Below are 11,401 nucleotides of genomic sequence, written 5' to 3' on the forward strand. Positions count from 1 at the left end.
TCACCGGGGGAAACTCTAGGCTCGGTTTGCCGGGCCAGACAGTGGCGGCGTCTCGACGCCGTCCTCTTATTTGAGGCGCTGCCTAGGTGCTCAGGGTGCGTCCGGAGGAGCAGCTGGTTTCTTGCCTTGCACGCTTCGGCGGTGAGGCTTGGGGTGCCAAGTTGTCATGCGCGGGGTGTTGCTGGGGACATGAGCATCCAGGACGCTATGTACTCCATAATCAACACCTTTCCGACGGCGTCTTCTCCTAGTCAGACTATCTCCCGTTGTCCGCTCGCCGATCCTCTAGGCACCAAGAATGGAGAGTGCGTTGAGCTAGTTTGGTTAGGTGTTTTTGTCGTCTTTTGAGTTGTTTGGTATAGGGGGACGTGGCCTGTGTGCTCTGTGACCGTCCTCTTCGCCATTGTTGGCTCGAGTTTGGTCAAGGCGGGTTAGTTGACGGTATTGTCATAGTGAATGTGGGTGCTATCTTCTGTGGTCGCACGTTGCCGAAAAGCGTTGTACCAGCCGTTTTGGCTATTCTTCTTTAATATATAGTACGCACCCTCGTGCGTATTCGAGAAAAAAGTAGCATCAAAAGAATACAAATTGAATTATGCGACACGAGACCTCTGCATAGTTAGAATGCACACAACCAAAGACAACAAGGCGGGTTAATTGAATTATGTTGATCCATTCTTTCTAACCAGCCATGATGATGCGGCGCAATGAGCCGTCCTTGTCCCTAGCACCGAATCGTCAATGTCGCTGGTTGTCTCGAACCAGCCGAGCCGAGGTGGCCGGAGCGACGCGCCATCGCCCATCGGGATCACACGGCAGGACGAACAGATAGATGACGGGCGCATGGGTCCCATCATCAGAAAATGAAACTAAACCACAGCCCTTAATTGCAAGTCTTGTCCTCAGTCCACGGTGGCCATTCACATTCATCTCCCTCTCTCTCTCTCTCGCGCGCGCGCGCGTCGGAGGGAGAGTCCTTGGGTCTATAAATAGGAAGGAAGGCCACCTCGTCTCCCTCTCCTACCCTACCCCCCGGGCGTACTCAACCTCACGGAAGCTGCCCCGGTACGCCCCGCAACCATAAACGCGACGCCCAGAGAAGATGTGAGCGCGTTAATGCCTAGCCTCGTACGCTACGAGCATCCACATATCTACCAATCCGCACACCCGGACCTTTCCCGGCCTCGGCCGTCTCACTTCATCCCATCCACCTGCAGCTAGCAGCGGCCTGCCGCGCGCGCTGTGGATCATAAGCAAGCTTCCATGGAGCCGCCACCTTCTCCGCTGGGCGCCGGCGCCTGCGCTGTCTGCTGCATGTGCGGCGACCGCGGCCTGCCGCACGAGCTGCTCCGCTGCAAGCTCTGCCGCGTCCGCCTGCAGCACAGGTGCGTGCCGGCGTGTGTGCCTTGCGCGATCGCTCCAGCTCTCCTTCTCCTATCGATCGATCCATCTGACCTGGGCGTGTGTTTGTTATGTGTGTAGATACTGCAGCGATCTGTACCCGAGGGCCACGGCGTACAGGAGGTGCAACTGGTGCCTGAGGGAGCCCGCAGAAGCCCACGCCCAAGCGCACGCTCAAGCTCAACTGGTGGCTAGCAAGAAGGCGGAGAAACGGAAGATGGTGCAATCAACGGAGACGTCCACCTCCGACGAGGAGGCGCGGCGGCAGCACGAGGCCGGATGCGCCACTGCTACGAGGTCCAGGAGATCGGCCGCGGAGGTTGGTCAGCCGGTCAAGAAGCCCAAGGTCGACGAGAGGCCACCGCTGCCCCCGTCGCCGGGCACGGCGGCGAAGCGGAACAGCGGCGACAAGAAGCCTAAGGTCGACGAGTGGCCAGCGCTGCCCCCGTCGCCCGGCACGGCGGCGAAGGGGAACAGCGGTGACAAGAAGCCCAAGGTCGACGACAGGCAAGCGCTGCTGCCTCCGTCGCCGGGCACGGCGGCGAAGGGGAACAGTGGTGACAAGAAGCCCAAAGTCGACGAGAGGCCACCGCTGCCTCCGTCGCCGGGCACGAAGGCGAAGGGGAACAGCGGCGACAAGAAACCTAAGGTCGACGAGTGGCCGGCGCTGCCCCCGTCGCCGGGCACGGCGGCGAAGGGAAACAGCGGCGACAAGAAGCCGATGCAGGCGGGGAAGCTGGCGCGGCAGGGTAGGGTCAAGGTGAGGCGGTACAAGCTCCTGGCAGAGGTGATTAGCTGCTAGCTAGGATCACGGAATCAAAAGGGGAAGTAGCTAGCCACCTTCGACATTTGGTGTCGATGTATGTAAATACCGTTTACCCGTCGTGTACGGGTTTTCTCTCTCTTTTTTGGGAGAGAGTCGACTACCATACTAGTGCTGTACACATCTTAAGCCGTCAGTTTTATACACCAGTTGACGTGCACAGAGGGGTCGGTTTGACTTTATGCCGGGGCGGCGATGAGCTGGTGCGACTGCTTTAGTCTGCATATTGCATCCGATTGCCCCGTGAAGCATAGATTGGAGGTGGTAGTGAGCGGTGGCATGTCGGAGCGATGACATCTAGAGATGAGTCAGTGCAACAGTCATGGTCTGTGAACGGTTACCCTTCGCAACATAGATTGTAAGTGGTTAGGTTGTGCGACACCGTAACTTGAGAGTGAGTGGTGGTATGTCGGGACGGCGGCCCTGAAAGGTGAGGTCAGTCAGCCCGTCAAGAAGCCAAGGTCGACGAGAAGCCAGTGTTGCCCCTGTCGCTGGGGATGGCAGCGAGGGGGAACAACAACGACAAGAAGCTCTTGGCAGAGGTAAGAACAAAAGGAGAAGTAGCTGGCCACCATCGACATTGGTGTCACCTGTCTATACATGTTTTCCCTCCTCTTTGTTTTTGAGAGAGAGGGAGAGAGAGAGAGTCGACTAGGTGCTAGTGATGTACAAATCTAAGAGTTTCCAGTAAATTAATTCCTTTTTACCTTATATACACCATGGGTTTATGTGACAGTATTGTTAGCGAGCTTGTCGGCTTAGCGTTCCAAAGAGAGATCTGATTTTACATTGGAGCAGCGGCAGAATATCGTAATCTACGGACCATTGCCCCATGAAGCATAGGTTGTAGGTGGTAGCGAGTGGTGGTATGTCAATGGTGAACCTGGAAGGTGGTGTTGGTGGACCATGCCAATGGACGACTGAGGGGTCGGAAATCAAGGGGGTGGCCTTGAGAGTTTGACAATGTTGTGGTTGTGTGAGCGAGGTAGCGTGTACTGCTGGTCATTGGTGTATCAAGTGTCGCATTGCGCACAAATCCTCTATAGCTTGTGGAGTGCATGCGTCTTATCTTTATGAGAGCATACCTAGTTTGCTCCTTCAATAGCAGTCATGACTTCTTCTATCCCGACAGTGGTGCGAGACCTTCAATGGAGTAGGTTTCCGGTTGGTTCGTGTCTACTTGGTTGGAGCGTTTTGGTTGTGTATATTGCATCAGCGAAATGTGTGAGTTTAGCTGTCATTGGATGTTTGAGGCTTTTAGTGGGTTGGCAATGCATGTACTAGTTTTTACCCGTTTTCCTTAATTTTAACTAGATTATAATCCCTTCTTAATTACTAAAAAGGCAAATCTTTGCATTGGTACAAAAAATGTAATGGAGGCATGAAATATTATCGTATGGGTGTATTCACCGCTCATTGAGATCCCTCGCTCATGAAATTACATGTCAACTATTCAGGGCTCACTTAAACCCTATTACTTCAGAGCACTTTACCCTGATTTTGGCTCCTTTCGACGATGTAGATGATGCCACCTTCTTCATCCTCAAGCTCACCTTGAGGGTTGTTTTGATGATATAGGTGTTCACCTCTGCCTCCTCCATTATATTGTTAGTGATATTCTCATCATTAAGCCTTTGAAGCCTTATGTCCATGATCTATGATTCATCTTTCTGTGCCAAGCGATGAGGACATGAGAGGGGCATGGACGTGAGGGGGTGGGGGTGGGGGGGGGGGGGGGGGGGGGGGGGGGGGGGGGGGGGGGGGGGGGGAGGTGATGTCTGACATGCAACTTAACATAGATGGGCGCACGCTCTTCCTAGGTATGGGGTCAAACTCGGATGTTTTAGTTTTTATGCACAACATATATCCAGCTTGAACTTTAGCATCTATATTCATTCTCCAAAACTATTGAAGGGTGATACTAGTTAGACGATCAAATTTTGTGCCACACTTCAGGCGGCATTGCTACACTTTTATGAAACCGATCTTGTCACAACCGTGGCCACACACCAAACAACGGTTAACTCGGTTAAACTTATCTAATTTGCGATACGATATAGTGCGGCAAACTTAGTATACCAACTAAACACGCCCTAATATGCGAAAACTGGCGGCAGCGGAAGCGTGAGACCGGAGTGACCGATCTGAGGTTGCACTGGACTTGCAATCCGATTTGGATAATGGGGTGATGAGCTTATTCTTTTCCATGTGTACGCATGGGCAGGGCTGCTTTAATTTGCCTTGTAGCGAATCTGTCAAGAAGTTGGACATTAGCGCCCGATCAGAAGTTCAACACCAGATGTCACATCGTATCAGTCCTTGAAGTATTCCATCAAACGGGCATGGGGGAAGCCACGCAAAAGAGAGAAAAAGAAAGACGGCATGGGGGGAGGATTCGATGGATGCCGTGTTGAGGCATGAAAGCCGACGTGGTTGGCCGCGGGTTGCCATCCGTCAGGGCCGAGGTGCAGCATGACAGGATGATGCATCCATCCGCGACGGATCAAGCAGCAAGCTAGCGATCGATGCCCGTGCGACCCGGCGGAGAGGCGCACGTAGTAGTAGGCCTACGTACGTACATCTAGATACATCTCTTTTTTATTCGTTTTAATGACAAGTATTTCCGGACGGAGGAAGTAGGTTGGTGGTATTGTATTGGTATATGGTTGTCCTGGTGTCCCACGCGACAAAAGGAACGCGCTGACGCCGCAGTGCAGCGGACCCGTTCGGTTGGGCCAGATGAGGTGATCCACCGTGCGCTTCTCCGATGTTTCCCGCCTATCATTTCGATCGGGAAAATCATTCCGTTTCCGCGTCGGTCGCGAGAACAGGGCGATCGCGAGATGATCTATGATCGATCAATTTATGGAGCAGTGCGAAGGTGAGGTGTGTGCGGCTAGGTGGCGTCCGGGTCACGCCCCGATCGGTTTCGGACGCCGAGAGAATGACCTGTCGATCGGTCCTGGTCTCCGCAGGACGTGCACGTACAGGTCCGAAGGTCCCAGCAGGCTAATGCAAACAAACCTATGACGCGTCCAGTTAGAACATTGTGATCGTACGGAAGATGGGCGGCCAACTACTACCTCCGTTCTGAATTACTTGCGTAAGTATGGATATATCTAGATGTATTTTAGTTCTAGATACATCCATTTTCGCGACGAGTAATTTGAAACGGAGGGAGTACCAATTAGGTAGACGCGCGCGTTGATTCGTGAGTGGATGCATCCTAGTAGGAGTACACGACGTGAGAAGCTTTGGTTGCTTGTGGTTATATGTGTGCAAAAGTTGAGCATGCTGCGGCGGAGCTTCAACATACTCCCTACGTAAACTAATATCAGAGCGTTTACATCATTAAAATAGTGATCTAAACATTTTTATATTAGTTTACAGAGGGAGTACAAGATTTGTAGAGGGACCTAAACAAGTTTTGAATAGAAATTGAGAATGCTGATCTTGATAGAGTATAATGCCAAATTCAGCCAAGAATAGTCTAAATAGTCTGACCCTAACTAAACTCGGCCACCGTGAGCACGAGTCAGAATTGTAATTCCTGCAAAAGTCATCGAACCGTGATCCCAGCTTGACAAGATATAGCTTCCCTAAAATATGAAAAGAACTTGCGAAGATAGCAAGATGGATCATGTCGCCCAAGTTTGTACACTAGTTTGGACGAGGCCGATATGGGCCGGTTGTTGGCTAGGATGATGGATGGAGTGGGAGTGTAGGTCGCGAACAGTCGAATGGGATTTAGTTCCCCGCGAAAAATATAAGACGGGCTTTCTCAGGAAACAGAAGAAATTTATAATGGTGAAAGTGCTATAGAGATCAAATGCACCCTCCATGGACAATACAAAAAAAAGAAGTAAAACAACAACAAGATTTGATTTTTTTGGCATCAAACATTGTTGAATCTTCGACAGTCGTGGAAATTTCTGTGACGAAAAAATAATTCATAATGCCCTTGAAAAATGAAATAAAACAAGTGTTACAAAATGCTTTCAAAAGGAGTCTTTTTGGAGCATTGATGTTGATTGTTTTTTCTTCACGAAAATTTGCACGCATGTACAACATTCAGCAATTTCTATTGCCAAACAATACCAGGTTGCTTGAATTTATTTACTGTTTTCTATTTTACTATTCACAATTGTGCTGGATTAGAAACTCCATGTCTAGTATAATGGGCATAAGGCTGCAGGCAACAGAAGGGTGTGTGTGTGCGCACAGCCATTCCCGCTTGGGCCAGCCTATTATGCTAGGCTAGTTCTGGGTATTTCTGCTTTATGCTTTTATAGTTCTCCCCCCCCCCCCCCCCCCCTTTTTTTTTTGAGACAATCTCGCGAAGCTCTTTCTGTCGCTGTTAGTTCTGGTGTGGACCTACTTCATGTTCAGTCGAGGAAAAAAAAAATCTGATGTGAGCACATGCTCGTAAGTAATAACACTCATATACGTGTATGTTCTAAAAAAACCAGCTATCTTTTTTATTTGAAAAATTCATTAAATCAAAAGATTTTCATGGATGTTTTTTTTGCAAAATTAGAACCATGGATTAGATTAAAAATGCAAATTTTAAAAATGTTGACATATTTTTTAAATGTCTGAAATTGAAATAAAGCAGCCCTGGAAGCTCCAAATTTAGGGAGCTTAGTTTCAGAGTAAAAATAAAGTTAACACATTTAAAAATGTTCACAAATGTTAAAAATATTCTCGAATGTAACACTCTTATAGAAGGCTCCCCTATCAGCCCCCACAGCTCCTGATGCACATCTCCAAATCTAGGGAGCTTGGTATTTAAATAGACTTACGATGCAAAAAATAGATGGTGCAAAAGTTTAAAAAAGTGTTTATAAAAATTTAAAAATGTTTGTACCATTTTTAAAAATGGTCATGCCATTTCAAAAATGTTCGCGTGTTTGAAACTGTTCATGGAAATTTTAGGAAATGTCCATGAAATGTAAAAGTTTTGTTCGTTTAATTTCTGATGAAAAAATGTTCATGACATATAAAATGAACATCGTATATTTTAAAAAATATTCTAAATATATTTAAAAATTGTTCATTGTGTACTAAAAACTGAACTTATATTTTAAAAATATACAAACATTTAATTAGAAAATGTTCAAAGACTATTCAAAAAATCCCAAGTGTATTCAAGAAATGTTCAACTTTTTTTTACAAATAAGTGTATTAAAGAAATGTTTAACTGTTATTTAAGAAAAACTCTGGTGTAATCAAGAAATGTTCATCATGTATTTTGAAATTTACGATTGTGTGTTTAGAAATGGGAAAAGAAAGTCACATGAAAAAGAAAATGGAAAAAATAAAAAAGTATTAAACATATAACAATTAAAATAGACTAAAAATCAGACCGAACATTTCCAAAACCAGGCTCAAGGTTCCAAAAACCGCATGAAACTGGCGAGTTGTCCGCTATTGAGCAATGACCCATGTCGCATCGCCAAAGGCGAGTGCTGTGTGTGCCTGACAGTTGGCGAGACATACTAGCATTTGCGGCAACGGGATGCCTAGGAGAGCCTAGGATTCGTCTTCCCTCTTTTCTGTTGCAGGTACCGTTGCTTCCGCTGCACCAGATGTCCGATTCTCGTGTCCAATCTTGAATGCTTACGATCGGGTAGCAGCTAAGAGCATCTCTAGCCATTGGCCTTCCAGGCGGCGATTTTACGCGCCTCCTGGGACGAGTTGACGCTTAAATCGGCACGGAGGCGAGCGGGTTCCCAGCCGCTCGCCCCAGGGTCACCCCGGATGCTTTTTTTTTATTTTTAAAAAAGCTGAATTCGGCGAAGTTCGGCAAAGTTCGTCTAAAATTCGGCAAACTTGATATTCATATTAAAAATGTTCGGCGTTTTACATAAATTATTAAAAAAGACTAATCTATGGGGCGAAGAACTCGATAAGCGCGACGAAGTCGCCGACGTCGCCGCCGTCCTCGTCGGCGGCGGCGGCCTTCTCCTACTTGGTGGCGCGGCCGTCCCTGCTGGATCCCTGCCCGACGTCTCCATGGCGGACAGGCGGTGGCAGCATGTCGTCGTCGTCGTCGTCGCTGTCCTCGAGGACGACGATGCCTCCCTTGTCCATGCCACGGCGACGAGCTCCGAACCGCGCGAGGGCGGCGCACTGGCGCTCCTTCTGCGCCTGCAGCCTATCTCCGCGCGCCCATTTGAGGGCCGCCTCGTCATCGAGCGCCTTCTCCTTGACGCCGCCGGCGAGCCCGGGCTCCGTCTTCACGACAGGAAGCCCTGGCTCTGTCTTCGGCTTGACGAGTCGGGGAGGGGCCGAGGACGAGGCGCGGCCGCCGCCTTCGTTGATGACGATGCCGGTCGGGCGGGTGCGCCGGCCGAGCGGGGTCTCCGTTGCAGGCTCGGCCTTGATGCCGAACACCGCCGGAGAACCGGAGGAGTGGGACGAGGAGTGGGAGGAGGAACGGGACGAGGACGACGAGCCGGAGATGAACCTCCTTGGCATCCATTGCCCGGCGCCGCGGCGGGGCACCAGAGCGGTGGCCGGCCCTCGAGGGTATGTGAGCGGCGGGTTGTTGCCGCCCTCGAGGTACACGAGAACCTCGCGGAGCGTCCGGCCGGGGACGGACCACCACAGCCGTCGCCCCTCGCTGTTCCACCGGTCGCCCGCCACCACCGGTGCCCTGTTGATTGAGGCGAAGCGTTGCTCTTGACGGCGCTGGAAGTATGCCGCCCACGCCTCGTGGTTGTTGGCGGCGTACTGCGGGGAGGTGCGCTGCTCCTCGGTCAGCGACGACCGAACACGGTCGACCTCGCCGGCGAAGTGATCAGGACGTGCGACGACGTCCGGCAGGGGGGATGGGGACGCCTCCGGCGCCGAGCCTTCATCCTGTCGGCCCAGCGGGCATGTCTGGAGGCGTCGAAATGTTAGCCTCGAACAGTAGGTACGCCTCCCACGTCTGCAGCGAGCGGCGGCCGAAGCCGTTGGCCGCCGCTCCGTCGCCGGGGAACCGCTCGCACATTGTCGTGGATGGGCTGGTGTAAGTGCAACTATCCCTAGGTGGTTTTGGTAATTCACAACAACATATAGCTCATTGAGCTAATGCTATTCCAAAATGATTATTTCAGGAAAACTCAATGATTGGCATGGCATGGATGTGAAAGTGGAACCCTCAAAATGCTAAGGACAAAGGATTGGCTCAAGCTCAAAAGCTCAAGACTCTTCATTTTATATTTTAGTGATCCAAGATCAAATTGAGTCCATAGGAAAAGCCAATACTATCAAGGAGGGATGAGGTGTTGCTTAATGAGCCTCTTGCTTCATGTGCTTAATGATATGCTCCAAAACCCTCAAGTACTTTCCCATATCCACATATGACCTAAACTCTAAGCCAAACTCGGTCCTACCGATTTTTCCTATCCGGCGCCACCGAGTTTCAATTGTCATTAGCCACTGCCAAACCCTAGCAATTCGGTCCTACCGATAAGGATCTTGGTCCCACCGAGATGGGGTTGCAAACTCTCTGTTTCCCTTTCGTAACTTTTCGGTCCCACCGAAAGAGCGAATCGGTCCCACCGAGATTGCAATGCAAACTCAGTGTTTCTCCTTTGTAACTTTTCGGTCTCACCGAGTTCCACTCGGTCCCACCGAAAGAGCAAATCGGTCCCACCGAGTTTGCCTGACCAACTCTCTGGTTAGCTAGTTACCAAACTCGGTCTCACCGAGTTTGTGTAATCGGTCTCATCGAGATTACGTTATGCCCAAACCCTAACCGAATCGGTCCTACCGAGTTGCATGTCAATCCCACCGAAATTCCTAACGGTCACTAGGTTTACTACTTCGGTCAGACCGAGTTTATTTATTCGGTCCCACCGAGATTGGAAAACTGTGTAACGGTTGGATTTTGTGTGGAGGCTATATATACCCCTCCACCTCCTCTTCATTCGTGGAGAGAGCCATCAGAACACATACACAATTCCAACTCATATGTTCTGAGAGGGAACCACCTACTCATGTGTTGAGACCAAGATATTCCATTCCTACCATATGAATCTTGATCTCTAGCCTTCCCCAAGTTGCTTTCCACTCAAATCTTCTTTCCACAAAATCCAAATCCTATGAGAGAGAGTTGAATGTTGGGGAGACTATCATTTGAAGCACAAGAGCAAGGAATTCATTACCTACACACCATTTGTTACTTCTTGGAGAGTGGTGTCTCCTAGATTGGCTAGGTGTCACTTGGGAGCCTCTAACAAGATTGTGGAGTTGCACCAAGGAGTTTGTAAGGGCAAGGAGATCGCCTACTTCGTGAAGATCTACCGCTAGTGAGGCAAGTCCTTCGTGGGCGATGGCCATGGTGGGATAGACAAGGTTGCTTCTTCGTGGACCCTTTGTGGGTGGTTGCTTCTTCGTGGACCCTTCGTGGGTGGAGCCCTCCGTGGACTCGCGTAACCGTTGCCCTTGGGTGGAGCCCTGTGTGGACTCGCGCAACCGTTACCCTTCGTGGGTTGAAGTCTCCATCAACGTGGATGTAGGATAGCACCACCTATCCGAACCACGGGAAAAACATCCGTGTCTCCAATAGCGTTTGAATTCTCCAAACCCTTCCCTTTATATTCTTGCAAGTTGCATGCTTTACTTTCCGCTGCCAATATACTCTTTGCATGCTTGCTTGAATTATGTGATGATTGCTTGACTTGTCCTAAAATAGCTAAAATCTGCCAAGAACTAAAATTGGGAAAAGGTTAAGTTTTTATTTGGTCAAGTAGTCTAATCACCCCCCTCTAGACATACTTTCGATCCTACAGCTGGGAGAGAGGAGAGGTTCGTCGGCAGCGGAGAGAGAGACAGAAAGGTTCGGCGGCGCTAGAGAGAGACAGGGAGCACAACGTCTGTGGCCAACGACGAGGGTGGGGCGACGTTTTTTATAGCCGCCGGGGAGGCGTGTGTACGCGGGGCGGGGAGTGAGGCGGCGCCGCGCCGCCCGTGAAGAGCCGCCCCGTGAGGAATCAATGGAAGGCTAACCGGCGGCAGCCTTGGCATTGATTCCCCGCAGGAAACCGAGGCGTTCGCGGAACGACGAGGCGAGTGTCGCTGACTCAGCGGGCCCGCGGCTTTTTCGCGTCAAAAACCGCGCCCCCAGTGCGCCGGGTTCGGCCTGGATCCGCCGGCGCCAATTTCAGCCCGAGCCGGCGAAAATTG

At 50.4% G+C, this 11,401-nt stretch overlaps 1 protein-coding gene across 1 annotated transcript; it reads left to right on the plus strand.

Annotated features, from left to right (window-relative positions):
* The first annotated feature begins 1,006 nt into the window (after positions 1 to 1,006).
* Positions 1,007 to 2,384, plus strand: LOC125538450 (P30 adhesin-like). The gene is made up of 2 exons (XM_048701718.1): positions 1,007 to 1,385; positions 1,483 to 2,384. Exons 1-2 carry the CDS (start codon positions 1,264 to 1,266, stop codon positions 2,201 to 2,203), a joined length of 843 nt encoding a protein of 280 aa, XP_048557675.1. The 5' UTR covers positions 1,007 to 1,263; the 3' UTR covers positions 2,204 to 2,384.
* Positions 2,385 to 11,401: the final 9,017 nt, after the last annotated feature.

This window comes from Triticum urartu, chromosome 2, assembly GCF_003073215.2.
Source record: "Triticum urartu cultivar G1812 chromosome 2, Tu2.1, whole genome shotgun sequence".
Taxonomy (NCBI): domain Eukaryota; kingdom Viridiplantae; phylum Streptophyta; class Magnoliopsida; order Poales; family Poaceae; genus Triticum; species Triticum urartu.